The 27,804-nt window shown below is 45.2% G+C and overlaps 1 protein-coding gene across 1 annotated transcript; it reads right to left on the bottom strand.

The window, feature by feature from the left end:
• On the bottom strand, positions 1-23,113 carry NPC1L1 (NPC1 like intracellular cholesterol transporter 1). The gene is made up of 19 exons (XM_060251614.1): positions 23,093-23,113; positions 18,596-20,130; positions 15,714-15,814; positions 14,116-14,288; positions 13,242-13,370; positions 12,004-12,186; positions 11,602-11,716; positions 10,449-10,576; positions 10,098-10,235; positions 9,862-9,951; positions 9,285-9,475; positions 6,449-6,564; positions 6,155-6,281; positions 5,283-5,338; positions 4,846-4,996; positions 4,039-4,270; positions 2,332-2,445; positions 1,516-1,678; positions 1-712 (listed from the first exon to the last, which is right to left on the bottom strand). Exons 1-19 carry the CDS (start codon positions 23,111-23,113, stop codon positions 387-389), a joined length of 4,089 nt encoding a protein of 1,362 aa, XP_060107597.1. The 3' UTR covers positions 1-386.
• Between the last annotated feature and the right edge of the window lie 4,691 nt (positions 23,114-27,804).

Below are 27,804 nucleotides of genomic sequence, written 5' to 3'. Positions count from 1 at the left end.
AGTTTCAACATTCTGGAAATCTTAGCATCTGAAAGTGAGACTTATACAACACCATAAATGTACCAATGTGTTGTGTGTAAGCATTTCCTAAATGTGAGAGTAATACTCGTTTTGAAATCAAAGTTTCTAGAATTCTGAAATGGGCTAAAGAAAGCCGCCTGAAGCTATGTTTGCCTTTTGCTTTATTGTTCCACCAGGAGGAGCTGCTCTTCTGCCTGTTGTTTTTTTAGAAGGGCTCATGTCTGCAGCTTGAAAACTTAGAATAGGGACTGTCAGGAAGATGCCCACTCACTTACTGTCAGACGGTTGGGCTAGCAGCATGAGTTCTGTTGTGCTGATACACCACAAACATGCATATACATTGAAAGAAGCATCTGGGTCCTTCTCTAGGCCTGCCCTGTCCTGCTGATGTGATTGCCTTCCACAGTGGAGACTTGACACTGCGCATCTTTCCCAGAGTCTGTGCCTGGTGCTGAGGGTGTTCTGCAAGCCGACTTTTCCATTTTGGTGGCTGTCCAAATGCTTCCGTTTTTGCTGTTTAGACCCTTTTCATGGTTTTCCCTGGAATCTGAGCCTGTTTCCAGAGGCTGGCAGTGTTTGGGAGAGACACTTTCATTTGGGCTCTGTTTTCCTTCAAAAGCAGGATTGCTCATGGCCAGGCTGCTTTCTGTCTGCTGTTGTACCTGCACCCAAGCCTGGTTGACACTGGGCCCTGATGATGGAAGAAGGAAAGGGTTAGAGCAGGCCAGAGAAGGAGGTGTGGTACCCAGGGCCGGATCTAGTGGGGGGCAGAGGGGGGGTGCCAACGGAGGGGGGGGCGGCAAATTGGGTATGGAGTACATTGTATTCTATGGGACCATAAGATAGAATGGTCCATAAGGGGGCATCATTTTTTAATTTTGCCCCCCCTCAAACAACATGTAGATCCAGTCCTGGTGGTACCACATACCTTGGCCAGAATGAAAGGCTCAGTGCAATGTGATGTCTCTCTCTGGGACAGTTACTGTCCAGCATTGAGTAGTGAATCTGTTGTGGAAATGCACCCATCTTCCCAGGGGAAATTGGTTCTGTTGGAGCAAAAGCATGATGCCAGCTGGCTGGGAACTCCTTATCCCCTGCCTCACACAGTTCAATTTTATCTTTAAAATGTGTTTTTAAATATACTGGGGGGGCATTAAATAGGAAGAATTTACAAATGATGCTCTTTAAAAGGATCTGAACTCTGAAGCATAGATGGAACAAATGACTCAAATAACACAGCATTTACTGATAAGTGCATCCATAAAAACATCACATTTAGGGTGTATGGGGAGTTGCCCCCCCCCCTAGTTCTGTAGGAAACAGCCATCTGACGTGATGCCTTTGCCCACTGAGTTTTGCCACAGACTCACATGCTTTGCTTTTCTCAGAGGATTGTTTTCCACCAGAATTTTAGTCTCATTGCCCACTGCCTTGTGAAACATAGCTCAGGAAGAACAGAGAAGCAAGGCTGGTTAGGAGAGGTTGTGGGCCTACCAAAGTAGCTGAGGATGACAGGCAGGAAAATGAGGCCATGCAGCATGCCCAACACAGTGATGATGAGGTTGAGGCGGAAGAAGAAAAGCTGGATCAGCTGCGCCTTGGCAAAGCCCAGGACCACGATGCCCGGTAAGTTGGTCATTGCCACGCCAGCAAAGACCTGAAAGGATGAGAGAGAACAGATATATGCAGCATGTCACATCTTGCAGTGTCATCTTTATTTTATTTTTTTTAATTGTAAATGGTATGTTTTAAAAGTTTTTAATGTGATGATTTTAACCTTGTATTGTAACCTGCCCTGAGCCTGTTCTCAGGGAGGGCGGGATAGAAATTAAATTAATAAATAAAAGGGCAGCACTGGACTATGGGGCTTGGTTGGGGCCCACGGTGCTGCTAGGATTGCCCAGAATATGCTTTGGGTATCTTCACAAGCATGACATCAAACTACATCACACAAACACAAGCCATTCCAAGGAGCAAAAGCTGACTAGCTTTTGCCTCAGTTCCAAGCTAACTTGGATTAGAACTTCTGTTACAACAGAGTCCATTTAGATGGGGGCCTTGAAGGCAATTCCAAGGCACAGCAAGAATGAGGCCAGGGCAAGGGCAGGGCTTCAGCTCCCTCCAGTGGAGAAGGGTGGTAATGAGTGTTCGGGGGGGGCTACAACAGATTGGATGAAGAAATTACCTTCTCTAACAGCCATGAGGGTTAGTCGCTCTCTTTCTGGCCACAATCTTTGGTGGCACCCCAAAACCCAATATGCTCCTGGGACAAGTGACCTTTTCCCACCTTGGTCCCTCTACTGTACTCACCGCACTGCCCATATTTATAGTAGCCTCTTTGGCCCTTTCTAGCTTAGTGGGCTTGGTGCTGATGGCAAAAGAGCGGGTGATATGGGATACAAACTCCACTGAAATGCCCACAGCCTGGGAAGAGAATGGAGTGGTTAGCAAAAAGTCTTAGCAGAGTTGTTTTATTTAAAATATATGCTATTTGGCATTGTGAGAGACTCTAACAAGTTCTGCACAATATCTGTAGCCAATCAGGACAGGACTTGACTGTCATTCTCTACTGATGTATTTGCTCCTTACTGTGCTGTAAGCAGATAGGGAATCAGCTGCATTTTAACAATATATTTGTGAAGGAAATATTCATGATTGTACAAAGGGGAAGAAAACGAAGGAGGAGAACTTTCTCATCTTTGGCACAGCAGCAGAACCCTTCAGGCTGCTCTGCCTGTAGAAACAGCTCAGTGGCCCAAGTACCAGTGTTCTGATATAGAAAACCACTAAGAACATTTTTTTATAGTTATAGAGTTAATGCATTCAGTTTCAACTTAACATTCTATCTCAAGCCAGTGTATATAATCACAGGATCAACCTTTTTCTCTTACAACCCTCCAAAAAATTAAAGTCCATAGCAAAGTCCATTCATGTGCAAAAATCTTGTCCAAGGGAGGGATCAGGGATTCTTTACAGCCTTCATAAAGATGCTCCTAGATGATTCAAGACATTTCAATTCTGTTCTTCTTCAGTTGTCAGGTTGTTAAATGGAACCCGATTTCAATTGCTTTTCATGCAGACACAAAGTTCACAGCTTACAACAATGAATCAGTGGTTCATTATTGTAAGATGATTCATTGTTCATTGTGGTTCATTGTTGTAAGCATATGCGCCCAAACAATTTATTTGCCTGCATATGTAAAGTTGTTAACATATAAAAATAAGAGCATTACAGATTTTTTATTTTGCCTTTTTCTCTAAAGAGCTCTGGTCAGGGGTACACATTTCTGCCTCAAATTAATCCTCAGAACAACCCTTTGAGATAGTTCAGGCTGAAAAATACTGATTGGCCCAAGGTGAGCAAAGAGAAAGTGCAACGTGAGCAAGGAGAAAGAACAATGTTCTTAAGGATTATTAGTAGCTCTTATGTGGACTTTTTACAAGACTATGGCCGTTTTCCCACTGACCTTACTCCGGAGCGACGTCCCTCTTCACCGCGCAGCGTCTGCGCGGATTTCGCACCAACTGCTCCGCAGAACCCGGAAGAGCCGCGAAGTGCTGCGGCTTTTGCGTCGTGAATGTAAACCGCCAAAAACCAACTTTACATTTGTGACGCTAAAGCCGCGGCTCTTCCGGGTTCTGCGGAGCAGTTGGTGCGAAATCCGCGCAGACACTGTGCGGTGAAGAGGGACGTTGCTCCAGGGTAAGCCCTGTGCGAAAACGCCCTATGCTTGCAATGTTATGTGGATTCTGTACATGTGCATGTTATTTTCGAGTCTGCACAGAGTACGAATTTCGAAGAATTCCTATTTATACCACTTTATTGAATAATTTTGTAAATACATTATATAATTTACAGCAGTTTGCCATGAGCTATTACTTTAGCTTCCAATCTCTCTCCCCAAGCACATTCTGAAATTTCCAGGAATTTCCCAAATTGGAGTAGGCAACCCTACCTAAACCAGAGTTCTGCCCACAGCAACATACTCAGTTCTTGTAGACCCAGGCATAGCTTACCGTGACTAGGTTGATTAGAGAGATGGCATTGTACGAGATCCCCCACAACGCCATGGCTCCCACAGTGTCCACCACAATCATGATGATGGTGAGCAAGTTGATGAAGCCCGAACGCAGGTCCATACCCAACAGGACATAGCACACCATAAAGGTGGGCACCAGGCAGAAGACCAGGTTGACAAAGCCTGCTATGGCAATGTTCAAGTACTGCTCATAAAACACATAGGTGATCCTGCAGAAAGAGAAGCTATAAGGAGTGCTGGAGTACAGAAACCAATTGTGTGCTCCTCCCATTGCTGGCTTTGTCATGCTTTAAAAAGTGATTAGACAATAATTCATGGGCAAGGTAAGTCCTTCAGTGGCTATTAGCCACAATGACTCAGTGGAGCCTCAGTGGTCAGAGACAGTAACCTTTTGTTGTAGAACAACAGGGGCACTCTTGCTTCCATGCCATGCTTATAGAGCTTCCAGGAACATCTAGTCAGCAGTGTGAAACAGGGTGCTGGAACTGATGGACTAGCACAGTTGCTCTTATGTTCTTATGACTTATTCATTACAAGTGTTGGGCTTATGTCTTTCTTGGATGAGTGGGACACTCTTTGTCCTTCTGCTCGCTGGCTAAGGCACACATTTATTAAGCTGAACCTTTCAAGCTATGGAGTCCCTTCCTGCCATGAAACACAACAACCCTGTGGCTCTTATGTCCATACACCTCAGTTTCTTATTACAGTTTACTGGCAAGTGCCACAATACCACCTCCCCACCCCCCCCCCAGCTCTTCTTCCATAATGGCTCATGCTGTCTTACGTGTATGGGAAGACTCGGAAATTGGGATCTGTTCCTGGTACTTTCCGCATGCTGGCTGTGATGTTGTCTGACAGCTCTCGTGCAGCCTTCAGTGCCGCTGTGTACTCCTCTGAGTTTTTGAGGGGTGTGTGATAAGCCATGAAACGGGAAGCTGTGGGAAGCCGAAGATTCTCATTGCACTGGCTGTACTCTCAGATGGAGGTTCCTATATGGTCCAATGCTGACCATCCAAGTCCCTTCCACATTCAGACTGGAAGAGCAGCTGAAATGACTTTGCCACCTCCAAATTTAGGCAAACAAAGTGACATGGCATCCCATCTGTACTCCCCCACACACACACCAAATGAGAGAATCCAGGCCCTCCTTAAGGCGCAAACATTCATCCCCCCATGGAAATGTTTTGGTCCGTGTAGCCTCAGATAAAGAGGGCTACTCACCCAGGATTTTTCCATCTGGCCCTATGCGTACTGATGTGTCATATGCACCACGGCCCCTGCAAAGACAAATGGAAACAGGGTGTGTGAAGGAGGAACAGAGATAAATACAGAACTACCCTGTCATTGAACAGTGCAGATAAAGAGCATGCCTAGAATGCTGTCTCGTCTAGAGGAGAACGCACCTGACAGCAGCAGCTGTTCACACCAGTGGCCTGATTCTATGGACTGGATCTCAGTTTCAAAAAAGAAAAGAGCCAAAAGGCACTCTCTCTCCCCTGCCCCCAGAAAGCAGCACACAAAGTCCAGCCCATCCATGCCCAAACCCAGCTCCAGCTAGCCTGAAGCCAACCTGTTGCCTTGCCACAGTACAAGGAAGTGATTAAAATGAGCAACTGTTCCTTGACCACATAGGCAAATAAAAGAGAAAAACCAATACCCAGCACAGAGGGTTGTTGACTTCCATTCATAGAGATGCAGCAGAGCCTTGTGTATGGCTGGAGTCACCTTACAATCAATCGCACTGCTCTTGATTAAATAAACTGGAGTGCCAGCTACAACCACATGGTCCCAACTCCGTACAGAACTCATGATAATCCTTGCTGCCACTGTCCAGTGAAATGTCATCATTTGGAGAGATAGTTGCAAGGTTCATCTTCATACCTTCTAAATGTGAAGATATGCTTTCTGGGCCATGAGAGTTAATATTTCAGAAAATGTTTGGCAAGGCACATCACTAGAACTCATGGAAGCAGATTGTTCAGTATCATACCAGGCTATTATCTCTCAAATGTCCCAGTTATATGCGGGAGGGAATGTAGTGGTGAAAATAGCAGCCCAAGCCCTGCTGGCCTGACCCATTTGGCAGCACTCACCCTTTGGGACAACTGAGGTTAGGGGTGTCATTGAGAAACCAGGGCAGGAATTGGTTGAATTGTTCCACATCAGGCCGGAGAGTGTCAAGTGACCACTTCATGCAGTTCTGGCAGTCGGACAGGTTTGCTGCCAAAGGAAAAGGGGAGGTGGCTCTCATGTCAAGCCCTAGATCCAGGCAGGCATCTGCAGCTCCTTGAAAAGAGCCAACAGCTTTCTTTCTCTCCCCCACCCCTTTGTTACCAGGGCTGCATGTTCCCCACACTCCTAGCCCTGCTTGCTGTAGAATTACTTACTGTCTGTAGAGGCACAGAACTGGCCATATGTATTCATGTGGCAACAGCTGGACATGGGATTCAGCCAGTCTATGAAGTCATCTACCCATGAAGAGGCAGGAATGGCCAGGAAGGACCTGTAGATACAGGGAGATATAATCATTTGGACCAAACCAGATGAAAGGCAGGGGGTTCTGGAATTAGAGAGCCATGTGCTTTGGGTTAACAAACACATGGGAGCCCAATTTGGAATCAACCACAGTGTGAGGGGAGGGAGAGTTAAGAGTTATCCAAATGTCATTTTTTCAATCTGAAAAGGCCCCATTCCTGACTCTAATACAAGCAGGCCTCAGATTCAGTGGAAGCTCATAGGAGAACAGCTCCTGAACCTTTCTGAGAGTTCTACCTCCTCCTTCTGAGAGTTCCACCTCCTCCATTGAATAATATGTACATCTGCATAACAATCCCTGGATGAGCTCCACCACCTATTTTTCTACAAAATGACCCCTGAATACAAGTATCTCTGTGTTTATCCCAATACAGCAAATAGTGGTGCTTTCCCAGGCCATTTAAGAATAGGAAAGGAGTGGGGTCCTTAAAAGCCTTGCCTGTTACATTAAAATCCATAGTCACAGCCAGTAATTGATTTTTTAAAAACAAAGCGCGCTCTAGAACTTCCAGAATCGCATCTGGTTTAGCTTCTAGCCTCCCTGGGGCCACTAACTGTGTTACCACCTACTAGAAAAGAGACCGACCCTATAGGAAGCTACCCAGAGCTGCCTGTTGTTGGCATTGACAGTTGCACCGATAGTTTGCCAGCTCTTGGAAGTCAAGAACATTTTTGACTGTCAACCATGCCTTGGTGAACTTTAGGAATTCAACATGCGGGGGTCCTATTTTTAAAAAAAGTTAATTAGCTAACCAAGATCCACTTTGTTTGCAATTCAAAGTCTTCTCTTTTCCCCTTTGTGTCAGCAACCTTCTCTTAGGGATGGGAAAGTTGGAAGAACCCAAATGCCTTTCTCATGCAAACAGAATGCTAAATGTATGTTCTGGAAAATGGCAGTAATTTCTACCAATCTTCTCCAGAGGTCTGAGGTAGCATATCAATGACGATACACAACTTTCACAGCACACATACACACACACACACACACACACACATATATACACACTGTGGCTAATAGCCACTGATGGACCTCTGCTCCATATTTTTATCTAACCCCCTCTTGAAGCTGCCTATGCTTGTAGCTGCCACCTACTTGAATTCTTATTACATTTAACATTTTTCTCATTAGCTATTCCTCTGCGCCCCCCCCCCCCCATGTGTGTGTGTATGTGTATAACACACATATATACAAGGTGTAAGTGTTGGAGCTTTCTTTTAAGAGAAATAGAGAGCTTGCTCAGAGCTCTTCAAAATTCTAAGAACGTGTGTTAGGTTCACATACATTCTTCCCTTGCATTCAGAAGATCCCAGGTTTAATTTCTAGCTAAAAGGATCAGGCAGATTATATGAAGACTTCTATCTGAGACCTTGGAGAACTACTGAGAGTAAGCAAAACTGATCTCAGTAGTCCAATGGCCTGACTCAGTATGCTGCAGCACAGTGTGAGGCTCTGCTCCAAATTCCTATCCATCATGATTTACTTGACAGCAATGTTCTGAGGATTTCCTCCCTCAGCAGGCATGGCTCCATCATTAAGAACATAAAAAGAGCCCTGCTGGATCAGACTAATAGTCCATCTAGTTCAAGATCCTGCTTCACACAGTGTCTGACCAGTTGTCTTGGAGAGCCAACAAATGGCATGGATGCCTCAGGGAGACAGAAGCTTGTGCACCAAAAGACACTGAAAGGTTGAGAAGGTTGTTGCTCAGATTCCCCCCCCCCCCCCCCCACACACACAGTAGGATTTTGTTTTACAGTAGGATTTTGAATTCCAGATTTTGCTTTATAGAATTTTGGAATAGTTATCAAAGATTTCAGGTTTTCACGGCTGGTAACATCATTAGGGTTTGTAGAATCTTTCGGGATCAAGTGCCGTGTTCTACTGGATAAAGTTTTCCTTCCAGACATTTCGTTCTCAGCTGCAGAGAACATCCTCAGTGGCGTTGCAGCCGGAGCAGGCGCTCAGACCTTCTTGGCTGCTGTGCATTGAATGGGGCCAGGGCTGCTGGAGAGCTGCTATTTGTAGGCTGGAGGGGGTGTGATGAAAGGACAATTGGTTTGTGGATGTGCCCATTGTTTGGTGGGGCTTCCTGGAAGGTTAGTGATAAGGAAACTGGCTGTTGAATGTGACCATTGTTCCATGTTAATTGCTGGGAGGGTTGGAAGGGGTTTGAAGATAAGGAAGATGGTTGTTGACTGTGCTGATTGTTCTGTGGAATTTGCTGGTTGTTCTGAGACTTTCTGCAATTTATAGTCTGTAGAAATTGCCAGTTTCTACAGCCAGTTTCCTTATCACTAACCTTCCAGGAAGCCCCACCAAACAATGGGCACATTGGCATTTGATCCCGAAAGATTCTACAAACCCTTTGGAATAGTTAATGGATAGAAAAACACGAGGTGTGTTTAGTCACTAAGACAGACTGGCCCAGCTCTGCACTTCCTTGGGGTATCCCATTCTCATTGGGGAGGGTGGGTTAGGGGGCAGAAATTGCTACAGCTGCTTTGCCTTCTAAATTAAATGTCATATGTGCTTTTGCAGTTGTTGTATTATAATTACCTCTACCTCCTCACCCCGGTTAAAGATTCCACCTATAAAAAGAAAGTCCTTGCTGTTTAAAAACACATGTTGTGCATAAATACATATTGTGAGCAGGAGACATTCTTTTACATGGGGTCAAGGTAACTTACTCCTTGGGGAACTGTGTGGCATACTGGATCTTCTGGGTCATGGAGTTATTGTCACATCCTGTGCTGGAACAGACACCATTCATCCCATCATAAGAGGAGAAGTTGTAGCCCCCAGTAGTTACAAAATAGGTTGGAGCACCAACCATAAAATACTGGTTCAGGTACTGAAAGTACTGCAACATGTACGAGTCCTGCGGACAAAAGGAACCACAGAGCACAGCAGGTCATGCTCCAGTTTCCTTTAACGGTTCTTCCTTCTGCCACTGCTTGGCAAGGTAACTATTGCCCCCTTGCTAAGTGGCAGCATTCACTTAAAAAGAAGGGGACTGGGGAAGCAAAAGGAAACAAGTATTAATGTGTGAGAGAAAATAGGGAATTGGCTGGGAGGAAAAAGACAATAAAATAAGGATTTCTGCAGATTAATGGAAACCATTTAAGCCCCTGAAGATAGAGAGAAGGCTCCATTTTGCCATCACTATAGCAGGTTATGGAGAAATCCCTTTCCCATTCTCAATATAACAGATTATGGGGAAATCCCTTTGTTTGCAACCCATGCAGCAAGCAGATAGCCTCTCACCTCTGGCACAGACAGCTCCTGATCCAGCCCCACATTGATATTGAACATCAGGAAGATCCCCATGCAGAACATGAAGATGAAGAGCACCATCTGGACAAGGAGGCAGCAGCTGCAGTGAAAAAGCTTTCCTTCTTGAGCTGGAGCTGTTATCCAACCCACCACCATGATTCCCAGGCCTCCAAGGTCCTGGACCACCTGATCCCAGGCAGCCCCCCCATTCTTCCAACTCTACTCACCACCAGCATGCGGATGATGCTGTTAAGCAGGACAGGCACATAGAACTGCCTTGTGAAAGAGCGAAGGAGGCTTTCGTGCTTTTTCACTGGCCCCCGCTTCTCTAGGCCAACACAGCAGCACAGGTCAAAATGTGAGGCCTGGTATAGTAAAGGTGGTATTAGAAGAGATAGTGCAGGGAGCAGACGTGTGTGACCTACTCATTTGCAGGCAATTTATATTCTGGACTGAGTTAGCCTCGGGGAGTCCCCTTGCTTTGTAAAGAGGAAACACACGATAATACCACAACCCCGCCCCTGCCCCCCAAACACACACAGAGAGATTGTGTAATTCTCCAAGGAGAGCTCCCCAACCTTCTGCCTGCGGGCATCTAGAGACACCAGGGCCACAAACATGGTCATCTGAAGCAGGAAGTCAAAGAGGATAGCCACAGCAGAATTGAGGGCGAAAGTCCGAATTGCCGGCATCTCTGATAAAGCACCTACAGAGAGATGAAATAGCCAGCCAAGAGTTGATAGTACAGCCATTAAGTTGTTGCACCCACCAGAGAGTCTTGCTGTTTTTTCACATTCTGGGAAAACACTTAAAACTTGTCTTTGGAATTATTTTAATCAGTTTTGTATTGGGCTTTTCAGCCAATAAGCTTGATTCGCACTGGGGCTCCTGCAACAGTTCTTCAGTATACCCACAGAAGCTTCTGTGGCCAACCATCCAAGAGACCTTCTAGCAGTGCAGCCCATTTCTCTGTGGCTCCCGTGGCCAGCCTGAGTCAAGCCAAGGAAGGGCTGCTGTTTAGTTCCAGAACACCCGTTTTGCATGCAGAAGGTCCCAGGTTCAATGTTTGGCAGCATCAGATGGCAGGTGTTGGGGAAGCCCATTCTTGGCTTCAGACCTTGGAGAGCTACTGTCCATCAGAGCAGACCAGTGTGCCCAGCCTTTCTAGACCTAGGACCATCTTTAACCTCCCAGCAGGAGCATGGAAACCACTCAGCTGCAAGCACCTGACAGGAGTTCATGTGACATCAGTCATGTGACAGAGGGGAGCTAGAGTGATGTCACTGGTGCCATGGGCAGAAAATTAAAAAAAAACCCAGAACATCCAACACAAGCTGAACACCAGGATATGTACCATAGCAAGGAGCCAAGTATTGGAGCTAAGGAGAAATCCTCTCTACCACTGAGTGACCTCAGTTCACTTTCATGTGCAAAGAGAGGCAAAAGGGACAGTTTCTTGCTCTCTATACATGTGCACTAAGTGCAGGTTCTTCTAAAAAAAGCAGCACAAAAATAGTGGTTTTAGAGAGACTTAAAATGCAGCAGATGAGGTTCTGTGTTCCACCTGGGAGTCCTGATTTATGAGCTGAAGACCACTGGAGAAGACAAGACTGAGCTAGATGGACCAATACTCTGATATGGTATACTAGGCAGTTCATATGCTTATAGAACATTCACCTGAACATTTTTCATTTAGCATTTTGCATTCAGAGGAAAAAGCAAGCTGCTCACCCAAGAGGAAGCAGATGGCTTCAGAAAGACTGCAAAGGAACATACTGGGAGCCACATTCCCCAACACTCGCCCAATGTGTTGCTCCCTGCTCTCCCCCGGCTGCTTCTCAGATTGCTGCAAAGACAGACAGAGAGATTACAAGGAGGGATGCTACTACTGAGCACATCCCAACATGGCTTCCTCCTCCATTCCCCAATGGAGATGATCCTGCCAGCCCTCTTGACATGAAGAAGTAGCCCCAGATTGGTATCAGTTGAGTATGAAACCCAGGCTACTCCAGGAAAATTGTACTGTGAGAATATGTCCTCTGGTCACAGCTATCTCTACGTTTACCCACACCTCTAAAGAAGAGCTTCCGGGAGATCCAAGTATCTGCATCTCTGATCTCATATTTTTCGCACCTGGTACTCCAGCACAAAGATGAAGATGTTATCAGCGCCAATTGCCAAGACCAGAAAGGGAACAACCTCAACAATGATGAGGGAGGAGGGCAACCCCAGATAAGAGTAAAATCCCAAGGATGACAGCACAGCTCCAACCACTACCAGGATCCCGCCAATGCCTAGTGTAATCTTGGAGTCCACCTGAAAAAGGAATAACATGATAAATACAACAATTCCTTTCCTTTCCTACAACTCTAGTGGCCCAAAGCAATGTGAAGGAAAGGGGGATGGTGATTGACCAGTTTCTAAGGGATGGTAAGGTGACTGTAGACAGGAGGAGGAGGGTGGGGTATCCTTTAACTGACTGTTGTGATGAGCAGTCCCGGGTGTGGTTAGTCCTGATTCCTGCAGTGCCACAGTCTGGAAGGGTACAAAGACTAAGCACCTATAGTTAGTGAACTGTGGAATATGCAGCATTTCTGTAAGAACTCATGTCTATCATTTGGGCAATGTCTGCTAAGAACGATCACAGTTTCCACAGGCAAAGATGACTTCTGGGTCCTTACTACCCATATCCAACTAGAACTATCATGTGAAAGCTAACTGTGTGATTCTCCTAGTACTGTGGGCCCTTGTGGAGACCAAGGCTCCTGGAATTTTGTTTCCTTAATCATCTCCATTGTGGCAGCTTTTATAAAGCTTTGGCAGTCTGTGAGGAACACAGACCTACACTTGTTTTGTAGCTCTCAAAGGTGCTGCCCCACAGGCCTTAACAAAACAAGTGTGCAAAACTGCAATTCCCACAAAACATTCGATTTAAATGTATTTATGTGGCTATGCCTATTTCATATATTAAATTTAATTCATGGAATAGAGGACAGGAGGTGGGAGATTCTTCCTAACATTCTGAATTGGTGAACAACACCAGATTCTCAATACTCTTGTTAAGGGCGATTAAGGGTGTGTTTGCTGCCAGAATCAAGTCCGTTTCTTCCTAAGGGAAGCTCATGCATTCTGCATATGCTTCTTGCACTGTGCCTTCTGTTGGCATGTGCCATGTTGCCTCCTCTCCTTCCTTCTATTTTGGAAGCAATTTATTTGGGGGTATTAAGCGATTATTCATACTATCTGTGCATTCTGCTCTGTCTCGACAGCCATAGAAGGCAGGCTAAAATCACCTCCACACGGACAAGCTTCCCCACCCTGGTCTGCCTGATTCCTTGCCCTCCTGCCGGTGCACAGGCAAACTTTCGTACCAGAAGATGTTTGCAGCTGGAGTACTCGCCCAAGGCCAGCGTGATATACAAAAAAATCACCAAGTAACTGATAGCAAAGATATAGAAGTCTTCCCAGGTGGTGCGGCTGATTTCATCCTCCAGGGAGCGCTGAAGTTTGTGGGGAAAGACAGCAGCTGGTTAGAATGCACCATTCAGTTCAGAGGTCAAGGGGGAATGACAGCAGGGCCTCTCTCATGCAAGAAAACCCACTCTGAGCTCCTTCTCATCAAAGAAGAAGGCTGCAGATTTATACCCTGCCCTTCTCTCTGAACCAGAGACTCAGAGCAGCTTACAATCTTCTATATCTTCTCTCCCCACAACAGACACCCTGTGAGGTGGGTGGGGCTGAGAGGGTGCTCACAGCAGCTGCCCTTTCAAGGACAACTCCTGTGATAGCTATGGCTGACCTGAGGCTATTCCAGCAGCTATAAGCAGAGGAGTGGGGAACCAAACCTGGTTCTCCCAGTTAAGAGTCCGCACACTTAACCACTACACCAAACTGGGAATGAATTGGGTTCTATAGGCAGGGAGCAGTTATGTCAACTGCCTGAATGATTTCTTAATTACATGCGTCAATGCAGGAGCACCAGATATGGCTACCAGAAATTCCCAATGAGCAACTGCAGTCCATTTGGATCTATTATACTCCAAGGATGAACCAACCTAATTGGCCTTCCTCCCAAAAAAGTTACAAGTTCCCTTCAGTCCAAATACCATCTGGCTTTAGCACCCATGGTCAAAGAAGGTAGTTTGTGCTCCCTGCGAACTATGGCCGGTGAAAGGATTGGCCCGTTCCTTTTGTGTGGGACTGTGATCAAACTGCCCTTGATGGCTAGAGAAGCCCCCCTCATACCTCAGCCATGTAGGCAATGGAATAGTTCTCAGCATTTTCCTGCTGGAATTCCTGTACAATTTCCAGGAATCGCTTCTCCCACAACATCACCATGTCAAAATGGGGGTCGTTGCTGGGGTAGTTGTTCAAAGAAAAGGTAAGGATAAGTGCCTGAGACTCAGAGTATTCCTCTCCTAGGGGACAGATAGAAATGGCATCAAGGAGCAACGGACACAGAATCCCAGGCAAGCCAGAGAGTCCCACTCTCTCTCCCACAGCCCCCCATCTCCCTCCATAATCAAGCTACAGTCCTCAACTTTCAACCTGGTTATGGCATGGGGAGGACAACAGCAGACGCGCTTAGGCCTCCTCATCACTTATACAACCAAAATAACTGACTCATGAAAGTTTATACCGTTGAAAATTGTGTTGTTCTTTTAAGGTGCTACTGGACTCAAATTTTATTCTGCTATTACATCCTGACACAGCTATCCCCCTGCAACCAGGCCAGAACATATGGAACTCCTCTTTTCCCCCGAGGCATTGCAGAAATAGTTTCTGACTTCTGGCCGCAGACAGTGTCCTACACTCATCAGAGTAGGATAGTACTTTGGAACCTGAGGGCTGTAATGTATTTTTGACGGTTTCTTCCTGGCCCGCCTGCCCAGAAGTCATCTCAAGCAATTAGCTCTGACGATAAGATACTAGGCAACTCTCCAAGATAATCCTCTGCCAACGCACATCACAAAGCAAAAAAGCTACTGCACTCAGTGCCATAAATTACGTTAACTCAAGAATTTTCAGAGTGCCTTGGATAGCACTAGTGAGACTTATGGTGGGGCAGAAATTCCCTCTCTGGAGCAGAATGCAAATGGAAGGGATTGAAACTGCCTTGGACATGGTCACAATGACTGGGGCCTCAGGGAGGCTTGGATTTTTTCAGTTGATGGGCTAGACTAGATTAAGAATCAGCTGTTTTGACCTTTTCTAACCAAGCTAGTCATTCCCCATTGATGCATTGAGCTAGGGAGATACCTTCAGCATTCCAGGTCTCCATGAGAACATTCTTCCAAACTTTCCCTTGCCAGGAAAATTTGGGCTGTGAGGACCTTCCTGTTTTGCTATCCAGCTCTGTGTTATTTATTTTGGGGCCATAGTTGTTCCTTGAATGTCCAAATGCCTTGTGTGTATGAAGGACTCTGCACCCAGGGGTGTACTGGCCTTTCTGCTTACCAAGAAAGGTCCCAATGGGCCACTCAACTTGGATTTGGCCAGCAGTAAAAGGTTCCTGAGGAGTCAGCAATGCTGGGGACACTCAAGCCTACTCCTCATCTGTTTCAATGTTCCAATCTTCCCTAGCAATACAGCAATGAAATACATCCTTTCTGGCCTTTCCCTTCATGGTCTAGGAGGCTTCATGGGTACAGTGCATGATGTACAAAAACAACAATTTCCTTAGAGCATGTCATGAATCACATCTCTTGCTTAGAAGCTGAATCTAAATTCCAAGACACAGCTGAGAACCTGGGAGAAGGAAGAGTCTCCAACTAGATGGATGCCTTGCTAGCGTGGATGTTAGTTTGCAACTCAGTCTCTTTGTGCAAAGTTATATCTCCTACCTGGATAACCCCCTACTGCCAGGAAGGGAAACACAGGAGCTCCGTAGTCTGCCATACAACTCAGCTTCAACTCTGTGATGTCTTGGAAGGAGAGTGGTGAGCTAAGAAAAGAAGACAGTACCATAAATAGAAAAGCAGAGGGGGAAAGTCCATCCCCCATTGTTGCACTGACTGCATTCCAGGTTTCCACTAGAAGAAAAGCAGCCTTCTGGATGGCCCCTATGTTGATGGGGCTGAAGATGAAGCAGCAGAAGGTAAAAATAGGGGCCCTTCCTTGGTATTAGGAGTCAAGCCACAAGAGACAAACAGGATTGGCAACTCCAGGTAAGAACATTCTGGGAAATGTAGAGATGGAGACTAGGGAAAATGGAGTTTGGGAAGGGGAGGAAGCTCAGCAGGGATGTGATGCCATAGAGTCTGCCATTTTCTCCAAGGGAACTAATTGTTCGTCTGATGAGTTGTAAATTTTGGGAATGCTCCAGTCCCCACTCTCTTCTCCTTTCAAAAATAGTGATTGGTTGCTTTGTGGCATCAGAGAAAGTTTGAAAAAGAAACTGTTATGAGATCTTTCAGCTCATCAGTGCTAGGCAGCTTGTGCCAGTGTTCCTGATTTTCTGGTGGTAAGTAAGATTTTTAAAAAAATTAAAAAGTCTAATGTTAATATCATCGAAAGCACAAAAAATTCAATTGTAAAAAGTGGTTGTACCTGACGTAGTTTGATTTTGAACATTTAAAATAGTAAGTTAAAATAGCATTATACACACATATGCATTAGTTGATTTTGCATGCTAATCTCATGACTAAAATAAAGGTGTTATTATTCGTGTTTTTTGCTATTTATGTATTTCTCTGGATATCTAAAAGTTACCTCTTGTGAAAAAGGAAGATCATGTATGGCTTACTAGTTTAGGGTTGACAACTCTGGGCTGGGAAATACCTAGAGGTTTGGGGGTGGAGCCTAGGGAGGGTGGCGTTTGGGGAGGGACCTCTGCCATACAGTCCCACAGCCATTTTCTCCAGGGGAACTCTGCTATGGCTTTGACCAAATGCAATAAAACAGATCGACCCATTTTTTTATGTATTTACCTTTCTAACTAGTATGAAAGTATAGGGACACAATTTAATATTCTTGCCTTGGGCAAAAGCTGTGGCTCTGGCAGCCATTTTCTTCTGGGAGAATAATCTCCTATGTCTGGAGATCAGTGTAATTTCAGAAGATCTACAGGCCCCACCTGGAGGTTGGGAACTGGAGGTGGAATACAAATTTTGTAAATAAATAATTTATCCTTAATTAGCTTAAATCCGTAAATGCTAAGAGGGATGGAAAGAAAGCCCTATTCTCAAGTAATTTTTAAAAAATAATTTATAGTGATTCATACTGACATCAGGAGATCATCCAAAAAGCGAAGAAAATGATTAGCATTTCTAACCAGAACTAGAGATGGCATGCATTTTGCAGGGAACCTGTTTGGTATCAAACATACACCTTTTATCACAATCTGACAATCAGCTGATCAGGGATATCAGGCAACTGCTGAACAAGTTTGCAGCTGCCGGATGCATCAGAAGCCTACTCAGAGCTGATGTGGGGGTGAGCTTGGAGTTGAGGTCTGATCTCCCACCACTTTCCTGTACACAGGGCTTGTTGGAATTGTACACAGTTCTTCCCTCTTCCCAAAATCTGCCCTTCAGACTACTGGAACAATGCCCATTCTTCAGGAATCAGGCAACACTTATGTCATTTTCTGCTTTCTCTCTCTCCCTTCCTTGATATTTCAGCCAAACACTGTAACTTGCTCACCACTGCTAACTCACTTCTCCTTTAGCTTGCCCCTTTTCCTGTCCTGTGTGCATATACACACACCCAAACAATTCCCCCACCAAACCTGAGCTTCCATAAATACAGCTTCTTTCAGTATCTCCTCGTTCCCCTGAAAAGCATGACTTTTTACTTTTTCTGTTCAATCTCTCTTCCTCAGGGCTGCTGTACACAAACATATGCAGGTGGGTCCATTAAAACTAACTGTGGGTAGAATAATGTGCTTAGAGAATGTATGGTTGCCATTGAGATGTAAAAATTGCTTGTAGGCACACAAGAACAGCAGAATAAATTGTTTATGTTGTTTTATGTGAATCATGGGACTCCCATGTCTGTTAGCCGCCCTGAGCCCGCCTGGCGGGGAGGGCGGGATATAAAAATAAAATATTATTATTATTATTATTATTATTATTATTATTATTATTATTATTATTATTATTATTATTATTATTAGAATAAGAAATCATTGCTTAATATAAGAGAACTCCTGTGATTTTCATCTCCTCATCTTTGCCCCTTCAGGTAGCCAGTAGAGTCAAGTTTATTATTCAGGATGATTCTGTCTTATTTCACAAAAAATACCACACCAATTGCACACACTTGTGCATATACAAATGTTAAAGATCCTTGGAGATTGGGGAAGGCTATGAGCTAGACACCTGCTTGCACTTATCACCTCTGTTCTCTGACCTTAGTAGCCCAAGGTACCGATTAGGTATAAAGCAGCTGCACTGTGTGTTGGTGCCCCACACAACCTGGATGGGCCAAATAATGTTGTTGTTTTATCACAGCTTGTCATGAGAAAAGGGAATGTTAAGCAGATGCCCTGCCTACTACATGTGAAACCAGGATGCCTTACAGGAAAGGAATCATCTGCCGGGAATTGTTTGCTTGCAAAACTGACATGGGGTAAGAAATCGCTCCAGGCTTCCCACATGGGAATCAGCTAGACCCGGCCCAAACAAATCTGTTGTCTCCTCACGGGGGCATATTTAGACACCTCGCTTAATATCCATTCCCCTCCTTGCCCATAGTGTACACTGAGCCATAATCTGTCACTCACTTGATGCAGTAGAGGAAGTGATCTCTCCAGTCCACTGTGCCCTGCTGTCCTTTTACTGTCTGTTTAGCTGTCATCTCCAGACGAGTGAGATTGTTCTGGAAATACTGCAACAGGCTGTTGACACAGCAGTCAGAGAGGCTGGGATTCTGGGGGTTCAGGGGTGCATAGCAGACATCTTGGAGGGAAATATTCTTGTCATGCTTTTCAGACCAGACCTCAGTGTTTTGCAGCTTCGACTGTAACATCAACAACTGCTGTAACACATCCATTGACAAAATCCCATTGAAGTTCTTCTTGCCCAGGATGAGAGAATCATAGGTGTAGTTGGGATGACCTTTGACTGTCAGGATTACCTGGTTGGTCCTGAAGAAAGGCCCAAAGTTCTCATCATAGAAGTCCTTCTCCTTTCTGGCCTGGCTGTCAGGGGACGACCACAACTCTATGGGCTCTGTGGTAAGTTGGATGAAGACTATTCCACTGGAGAGTGCAACCACCACCCCTGTTGAAATGACAATGACTGTGATAGGGTAAGAGGCCATCAGCGTGCCCCAGCAATGGAAAGTTCTGGTCAGGAAGTTGTGGATTGTCCGGCTAAACTTTTGAGAACAGGCCAACCTGTTGCTCACCATTCTGAGGCTCTGATCTTTTGATTTCTTAGCTGAGGAGCAACATCGCCACATCAGGAAGGACACAAAAAGCAGTGTGAGAAGGCAGAAGAGAAGCAAGCACACAAATAAGGACCCACGCATATTTCCTACTTTAAAGGGTGGAGGTGCAGGGATAGGAGATGGGATGTGAGGGCAAGAATCAGGGCAATCGGGGCAGGAACATCTGTCTCCATTCCCTTTCACAGGTTCACTGCACTTCCAAGTAGTTCCATTGAACGGCACAATATCACTCCCAACAACAGAGTTATCTGACATCAACTTGAACGAGACCTCTAAAGGAGCCAGCCCATTGCCTGAGTCCCCCTGGAAATCCAGCCACCGTTGAGTGGTGCACAAAGTGGCCCCGTATTTTCCACACATGGTAGCGATCGCATAGCCACCAATGGATGGCAGACGGACGCCCTTGCAAGAGTTGAAGGACTTGTCAGCAAAATCCTGATTGTAATAGCACTCGTACGCCAAGACGCCCTGCTTTTGTATGTTATTGATGGTGGTGTTAAAGACACGCGTGATATTGATGAAGAGGCTTTGATTTGAGCTGCAGGTGTTCTGGCAGTAGATGTTGATAAAGTTCTCAACACACGATGGGCATCGAGACAGAATCGCTTGGGACATGGTGAGGCTGAACTTCAAATCTCCCAGCTGTTTAATGGAGCAGCAGGCAAAGGTGGCATTGTCCCCGTTGTATAGCATGGGGCAGGTTGCCTTCAGGAGAGCGAGATGTAAGCCGGAAACCTGTCGAGCTTGTGTGTTGGAGACACACGGCACAGTGGGGGTAAGGATGCTACTATTAATCTCAGGGTTCCTGCCACACGTGTCATAGAAGGCACAGTATCCAGCACGATGGATATGCGTAGGAGCAGCAGTCTTGGTTCCACAGGGCACAGAAAAAGGAAACACAACAAGTCAGCAGGAAGTGGGGTGGGGGTTAGGATTAGGTTGTACATAAAATTCAGGATGAAGCCAAGAAGCCTGAACTCTGCGCCTCTGAATAAATGATGCTGATTCAGCTAGATTTCAAACATACTCTCATACTGCATAACTTATTAAATACATGCTGCTCCCCTCCCCCCAGTACAATTGGTGTCACCATCCTCCAGGTGGGGCCTAGAATTCTCCCAGAATTATAAGTGATACAGAGATCAGTTTGCCTGGAAACAACAGCTGCTTTGGAGGGTAGAATCTGTGGCATATCCTACTAAGGTCACCCCTTCTCACATCTCACCATCCCCAGACACTGCTCTCAAATCTCCAGGAATTTCTCAATCTGGAATTGGCAACCCTGCTGGGAATAAAGTTTCAAGCACAAACTTCTAAATAATGTGTTGATCCAACAAGGAAAGGCACGACTTTTTAAATGCATGACTTGGTGATTATTTTGATGCAAAGAGCTGAAGGGAGTCAAGGCAGACAGTGATAAGAGGGAGGCAAGACCGTGGAAAGAAACTGCATAGACTTCTAAGGACCTAACTATATTCTGCATATGGGAAATTGCAAGTCGGGAGCTGTTGCTTACTTACTTTTTAAATGTTGCTTACTCATCATGAATCCCAGCAGTCTGGAGACAGCTGTAACTCCAGGAGTTTAGCCTTCCACCCTGCACCATTTTCCTGATCTAAAGCTAGGGTTGCCAAGTCTAACTCAGATAATATCTGGGGACTTTGAGGGTGGGGCCAGGAGATTTTCCCTAAAATAAATAAATACTCAGCAGTGCAGTTCCCCTGAATACCGTCTTCATTGCCTCACCCAAGCAGCGGTAAATCATCTCTCTTTCACACCCACACCCATGCAGAAGCAAAAATAAAATAGTTTGCAATCCCACACTCACTGAGGCAATTTACTCATGAGTTGCTGAACTTCCAATAGCACAGGGAAAGCAACGGTTCAAGTTTACCCTTTCTATGCAAACGACCTCTGAAAAGCTTGTACAACAAATGGAGGGTCTGGGCTGCTTTCACAGCTACTGGGAGCAGCCATGTTGTTCTGCCTGCTCACCCCGCCCCCATTCAGCCTTAAAGACACAGACAGCCCATCCATAAAGGAAGTCTTTGCAAGCTTTCTCCTAGCATTCTGAAGGGGAAAGGTACATAAGAGAAGCCATGTTGGATCAGGCCAATGGCCCATCCAGTCCGACACTGTGTCACACAGTGGCCAAAAATTTATACACACACACACACACTGTGGCTAATAGCCACTGATGGACCTCCACTCCATATTTTTATCTAACCCTCTCTTGAAGCTGGCTATGCTTGTAGCTGCTACCACCTCCTGTGGCAGTGAATTCTACATGTTAATCACCCTTTGGGTGAAGAAGTACTTCCTTTTATCTGTTCTAACCCAACTGCTCAGCAATTTCATCAAATGCCCACGAGTTCTTGTATTGTGAGAAATGGAGAAAAGTACTTCTTTCTCCATCCCATGCATAATCTTGTAAACCTCTATCATGTCACCCCGCAGTTGACGTTTCTCCAAGCTAAAGAGCCCCAAGCATTTTAACCTTTCTTCATAGGGAAAGTGGTCCAACCCTTTAATCATTCTAGTTGCCCTTTTCTGGACTTTTTCCAATGCTATAATATCCTTTTTGAGGTGCGGTGACCAGAATTGCGCACAGTATTCCAAATGAGACCACACCATCGATTTATACAGGGGCATTATGATACTGCCTGATTTGTTTTCAATTCCCTTCCTAATAATTCCCAACATGGCATTGGCCTTTTTTATTGCATGGTAGCTGTGGGGGTGGAGCTTCCCCTCGTTGGCCAGCTGACTGGGGGCGGGAAGGAGCCTGGGAAAGTGGGAGAACCCCCGCTGGGACCCCCATTGGCAAGCCTATCTAAAGCAGATAACCACTATTCCCCCCCCCCCGAAAGCTTATGTGTACTGGTATCAGAATAGTAGAAAGATGCCTGCTTTCTGAACCAAGAGGACTAATTAATTGGCACCATTGTGCCACTTGGTTCAGGGCTGCAAACATTTGGTTTGGGTCAGTTCTTCATTGTCTGTAGTGCACACTGTTAATCATTAAGAAATCTTGCTTACGTATCTATCAGTCTACAACTTAGTTGCCATTTCTCTTTTCTCTGCTATAAATGAGAAGTTTGCACAAAAGAATGGCATTTCCTATCCTGCACCAATCATTCTTTGCTTACCATGGTCTTCATCCCGGCACTCTGAAATGCTGCTTAAGCACACCTTTGGTTCTACTATAGTCTGGCTTCCTTTGTGGGCATTGAATGATGGTAAATGGGAGAGAATGGACATAATTTGATGGGCCTCAATACTGTAGAACAGGGGTGTCAAACTCATTGGTTACAATGACCAGATTTAACATAAATGGGATTTTGAGGGGCCAAGCCATTCATGTCATAAAATGTAATGCCAGATAATGGAGATATAAACTTAAAGGATACAGATAAAAATAATACCTTTAATTGTGTTTAACACAAACATGCTTAAAACTCTTGTGATATTTTGTTTAAAATGGAAGGGGGAGGAAGAGTGGGATTTGGCAATGCAATTTTAAAAATAAAACATGAAGAAAAATGCACAAGGATCACAGCAGAAGCTAAAAATATAAAATGCTCTGAAACTAAGAAAACAGGAAATGGCTGGGCATTGCACACTTCTTCTTCCCCTTGAATCTACTCAGATTGACAGTAGCTCTGCAGTGTAATATCCCCCTTTGGCTGTGGGTTCCCAGGTTAGATATTCACTAGACATCAGTTCTCAGGTCCATTCAGCATAGACAAGCTGGCTCAGAGCATCAGTCCTTTATTTCCAAGCAGCTTCAACTGGCCATAAACGCTGCAAAAAAGTGAAACTGCCTTACCTCCACTCCATTGAAATACATCGCAGCGCAAAGTTGCAAGGAAAACATGGGTGCAGAGACCTTAATGGAAAATCCATTCCATTTTTTCCTTGCAGCTTTGCAATCCCAGAAGCCATCAAAGACAAGGCAGAAGGAGCTGTGAACATCGTTGGCCACCTCAGAGTTTCAAAGGGTGAGAACAGAAGGGGGTAGAAAATTGCCATGGGCCTGATTGAAGCCGTGGGCGGGCTGTGGCCCGTGGGTCAGGAATTTGACAGCTGTCCTGTAGAGGAAGCTGAAGAGTCATATGTAATCCTCTGTGTTCATGTAGTGGGGAAAACATGTGCATTCCTCATGCAGGCAGTCTGGGAGCCCAAGAGGCACTGCCTACTGGTCAACTTTTTGAACACTCCTTGAAACCATGAAGCCGGCGTGATGGAGTGGTCAGTGTGTCTGATTAGGACAGGAGTGTCAAACACACAGCCTGTGGTCCAGAACTGGCCCATCCAGGGCTTTTATCTGGTCCACAAGCAACTGGTCATTACCTTTGTTGCCAGATGGCAGAGGCTGTGCATTATGTCCCTGTATACTGTCCTGGTGCTAATGAGTACTGGATGGAGGAAATGGGGGGGTGGGCAGCAAGAAGACGCTGTAAGGAAGTACTGTTAAGTTTTAAGCATGTTTGTATTTTGAGTAAAAAAATAATCTCATTAATTGAGTTTACCCGTGTCCTTTATAAAGTTTATGTCTCCTGTACCTGGCATGACATTTTATGGCACACATGGCCAGCCTGACAAAGTGACATTTATGTCAGATCTGGTCCTCATAACAAATTAGTTCAACACCTCTAGATTAGGATTTGGGAGACCCAGAGATTCAGATCCCCACTCTGCCATGGAAGCTTGCTGGGTGATCTTGGGGCAGTCACACGCTCTCTATCTCACAGAGCTGTTGTGAAAATAAAATGAAAGAGAGGAGAACAATATTGTAAGTTGCTTTGGGTCACTATTGGTGGGGAAAATGGGGTACAAACAAATCAATCTGCCACTCATGCTTTTCCATGCTCCTTGACCCTTATCCCTCTCACTGATAGCACAGTTGGGATCTCCCTGCAGAAATTCCCTCTGTGTCATACCAAAGCTAATTTGTCTTTATCATTTATCCAAATTATCTTACAGTTACCAGCAATGGAAGTAACTCAAAGACTTCCCATTATACAACCTTTTTGGCACACCCAGCAAAAAGCCACACATGCACACGCACACACACTGTGGAGTTAGGGTTGCAAATTCCAGATTGGGATACACCTGGATATTTTGGGAGTGGAACCTGAGGGTGGGGTTTGGGGAGGAAAGGGATTTCCATGAGGAATAATTCCAAAGAGTCCGCTCTCCAAAGCAGCCATTTTCTCCTGGTGAACTCTCTCTGTCTCCTGGAGATCAGGCACGATAGCGGGAGATCTCCAGCTGCCACTTGGAGGTTAAATCACACAAAAATTACACCACAAGCAAGGTTGAAAAAATCATCCAATACTTATGTAGCAAATTAAATGTATAATAAATTGTAACAACATGTAATCACATATAACCAACAATATAAGTATTACAAGCACACATTATACATTTAACTTGCTACATAAGTATGGGGTGATTTTTCAACCTTACTCGTGGTGTAATTTTTGTGTGTGATTTCCTCTCCACACTACAGCCGCTTTTGAGTATGCCACATGGAGTTTGGCAACCCTATGTGAAGTACCACCCTTAAGGAACTGTTTGAGAAGGAACAACTTGCAAACGACCCAGCAGCCATATAATGCAAAAACTGCATCCGCTGGCTCAGAAGACCCAGAAACACAGCTTTGATCAGTGCTTGTCAAAATTGGGTCTTGCCTGAAATAATTTACCTCCTCCCCCCTGCCAAAGATTCAAGTTGGCCAAGATTAGTCATCTGTCTGCAAAGGCTTTTAAAAGGAGGGGCTGCAGATGGAGGGAAGTGTCCAGCCCCCTCTAACATGCCACCCATACATTTTCAAAGCCAGTACTTCCTGCCCCACCTGAAGCACAGTTAATCCCACATAACCACCACTGGCTCCACTTACCAGGCTTGGCCCCACCCTGCACAGGAGCAGGGCAATTAAGAAGGAACTCAGCATCTTGTAAGATGTTCCTGGACTGCGGTGGCAGACTCCTTGGGAAAGGCTCCCAGCCGGGCTGGAGTGGCATGTCCTCCTTTGCCCTAGCTTCCAGGTATTAGCCCTGGTCTGACAGCTGGGGAACCAATCAAGTTGGGCCAGGACTGTAAAATCTCTGTTATTATTAACCCAGCCAGGGAGTTCAGGGTTCCCATTGTTCTGGCAGAGTAGCTTCTACTTGTACGTCTCTGGAGCTGGCTCCTCCTTTGCATCCCTGATATAAGATTGAGCATCATCATCACAGGCAGCCCATGCTCCTAGTCACTAGTTGTGGGCCTTGGCATGAGGCTCCAGCAGAGGAGCATGCTTTGAAGCTGCTGTTTTACTTTGACTAAGCTAACCCAGTTTCATCAGAACTTGGAAGCTAAGTGGGGTCAGCCCTGGTTTGTATTTGGATGAGAGACATCCAAGGAGTACTAGGATCATGACACAGAGGCAGGTGATGGGAAAACCCCTTCTGAATATCTCTTGCCTTGAAAGCCCTAGGGAGTTAGCTGTGCCAGAAGTTATCTGTGCCTTCACATCACACGCAAACACCAGACTTCATTAGGAGACTGTATTGTTGGGAGCAAACAGGGGCAGGCAGTGCCCTTCCCCCTCTCCAGAAGCCCCTTCATGACACGGCCAGGTTGCAGCAGCAGGCCTCTTCCATCCACCCCACTCTCAAAATGCTCCTCTTCAGCAGAGGCTCAGATAAGGTTGAACCCCTGGAGCCCCCAGCCTGCTGAGTCCTCTAGATCTCACTGACTTCGCTATCATTACAGCCAGGCCAGGTTTTCAGGAGGGCTTGGAAACTCACAATGGCTGCCACCCTTTCAAGCTGGTGTACAACCGAAAGCCCCTCTCCATCAGATCAGGGTGAAATGGAACCTGAGGATCCCCAAATGCTTCAGGGAATAGTGATGCTCAGATGATGACAGCAGAGAAAGAGGGAAGTGTCACTTCTAAAGGTATGTGCATATATGAAAGCAGAACTGTATTTTAGCAAAAGATAACATTTTGTGCAAATAATTTGGAAAGGAAGATGAATATTTATCAGACTTTGTCCTTAAGAAACTTCCAATAGGCAGTATACATGGCAGATAAGAAGGGGGAAGAACAGTCTGGAGGTGTTGGGAAGAATTTCACCTTGCTTTGCACATGGATAAAAGATTTGATGCCTGATACATTCATGTTATCAAAATAGACTTTGATCCTGCAGGTCGTTGCAGTTTATTCTTGCTTTTTTTCCTTTAGAAATTATTTTGGACATATACATACTTTTATATTTGAGCCTTGAACTCATGAGACTTCAAGAACACTTGGAAGAAAGGAAAGCCTAAGAGAAAGAAAACCTCAAGGACTTTGGGTGCCGCCTGACTGTTGCCCATGACCTGGAGAGAAAGGCTGAACATTTAAAGATAGTGGACAGATTATCACAGAGGAGGTGATAAAACAGATTGTGTACATTCTTTTTGACTTTTCTGCTTTGTAGTGCTCAATAAGCAAATACATTGGTAAATCTTAGTTCTCATGGTATTGTGTAGGTCTTGTCTTTCAGTTTCAACTGCACTTCTAAAAGAATCAGGTGCATGTTATTTTAAAAAACAACTGACCTCTGTCAGTAAAAGGCAAGGAGATGACCCTTTCCAGAGCTATTTTGGTCTTTGAAGGAGGACATGGGGTTCACCCCCCTCCTTAGTAACCAGTGAGTGACTTGCTACTGTTAGACAACAGCCTCTCTACAAAACCCAGTGTGGTGCAGTGGTTAGTTTCAGGCTACAGTCTGGGAAATTCCCCACTCTGCTATAGAAGTTTTTCTGTAACCATGAGTCAGCCATGTTGTGAGGATAAAACAGAAGAGAAGGATGTAAGCTGATTTAGGTCCCTGCGGGGGGAGGAGGCATGATAAAAGGAAGGTTATTTGGTGGGTGGAAGGAGAAGAAAGGTATGAGGACTACCAAGAGAAAGGAAAGAGAAAAGAGTTTGAGGAGAGGGGAAAGTGAAGTGCCCCCTGCCAGTCCTTGCAGATTCCCCAATGCTTGCAGAGCCAGTTTTCCCAGGGAAAAGTTGCCAGGGGTAGAAAGGAGAAAAAAAAAGGTAAATTGGCTAGTAGACGGGAAAGGGAAAAATAAGGAAGAAAGAAGTGAGAGGCTATGGTGGCTTACAGAGAAGAGAAAGAATAGGGGGAGAGGGGAAATAACATGCCTCCAAGGCCTTGCAGGTTTCTTGTTTTCCTTCTGCTGTTTCTAAAAGCACTTATATTTTAGTTGCATTGCAAGAATAAGACCAAACCAGCTCCTGCTTGAACACTCACAATTTTAAAAGGGTTTGGTGTTCTTAGAAAGGCCCTAGCTGACTTTTATTTAAATTGTTTGTAGTCCCCCCATCTCACTGAGACTGGAGGCAGATTACACAGTGTAAATCAATGGAGCCCGTAGGATGGGAGATAATATACAGTAATAGGATTAAGCCTGCAGAAATGAAAGCCAATGCAATAACATAATACATAACAGCAACAGACAGTGTTTGTACTATACACAGTAGTATAGTCCATAATCCC

The sequence above is a fragment of the Heteronotia binoei genome, chromosome 12, assembly GCF_032191835.1.
Source record: "Heteronotia binoei isolate CCM8104 ecotype False Entrance Well chromosome 12, APGP_CSIRO_Hbin_v1, whole genome shotgun sequence".
Classification (NCBI taxonomy): Eukaryota; Metazoa; Chordata; class Lepidosauria; order Squamata; family Gekkonidae; genus Heteronotia; species Heteronotia binoei.
The sequence above is the reverse complement of the archived record's forward strand: the minus strand, read 5'-3'. Positions and strand labels throughout refer to the sequence as shown.

Excerpts from the sequence above, each read along its gene's own strand:
- NPC1L1 (XM_060251614.1), bottom strand. The coding sequence starts at position 23,113 with ATGTATTTCAATGGAGTGGAG. Across the intron at positions 15,815-18,595 it reads CACTTCCTCTACTGCATCAA|CTCACCACTCTCCTTCCAAG; the intron begins GTGAGTGACAGA and ends TTCTTTTCTTAG. Across the intron at positions 13,371-14,115 it reads CCATTGCCTACATGGCTGAG|CGCTCCCTGGAGGATGAAAT; the intron begins GTATGAGGGGGG and ends CACAAACTTCAG.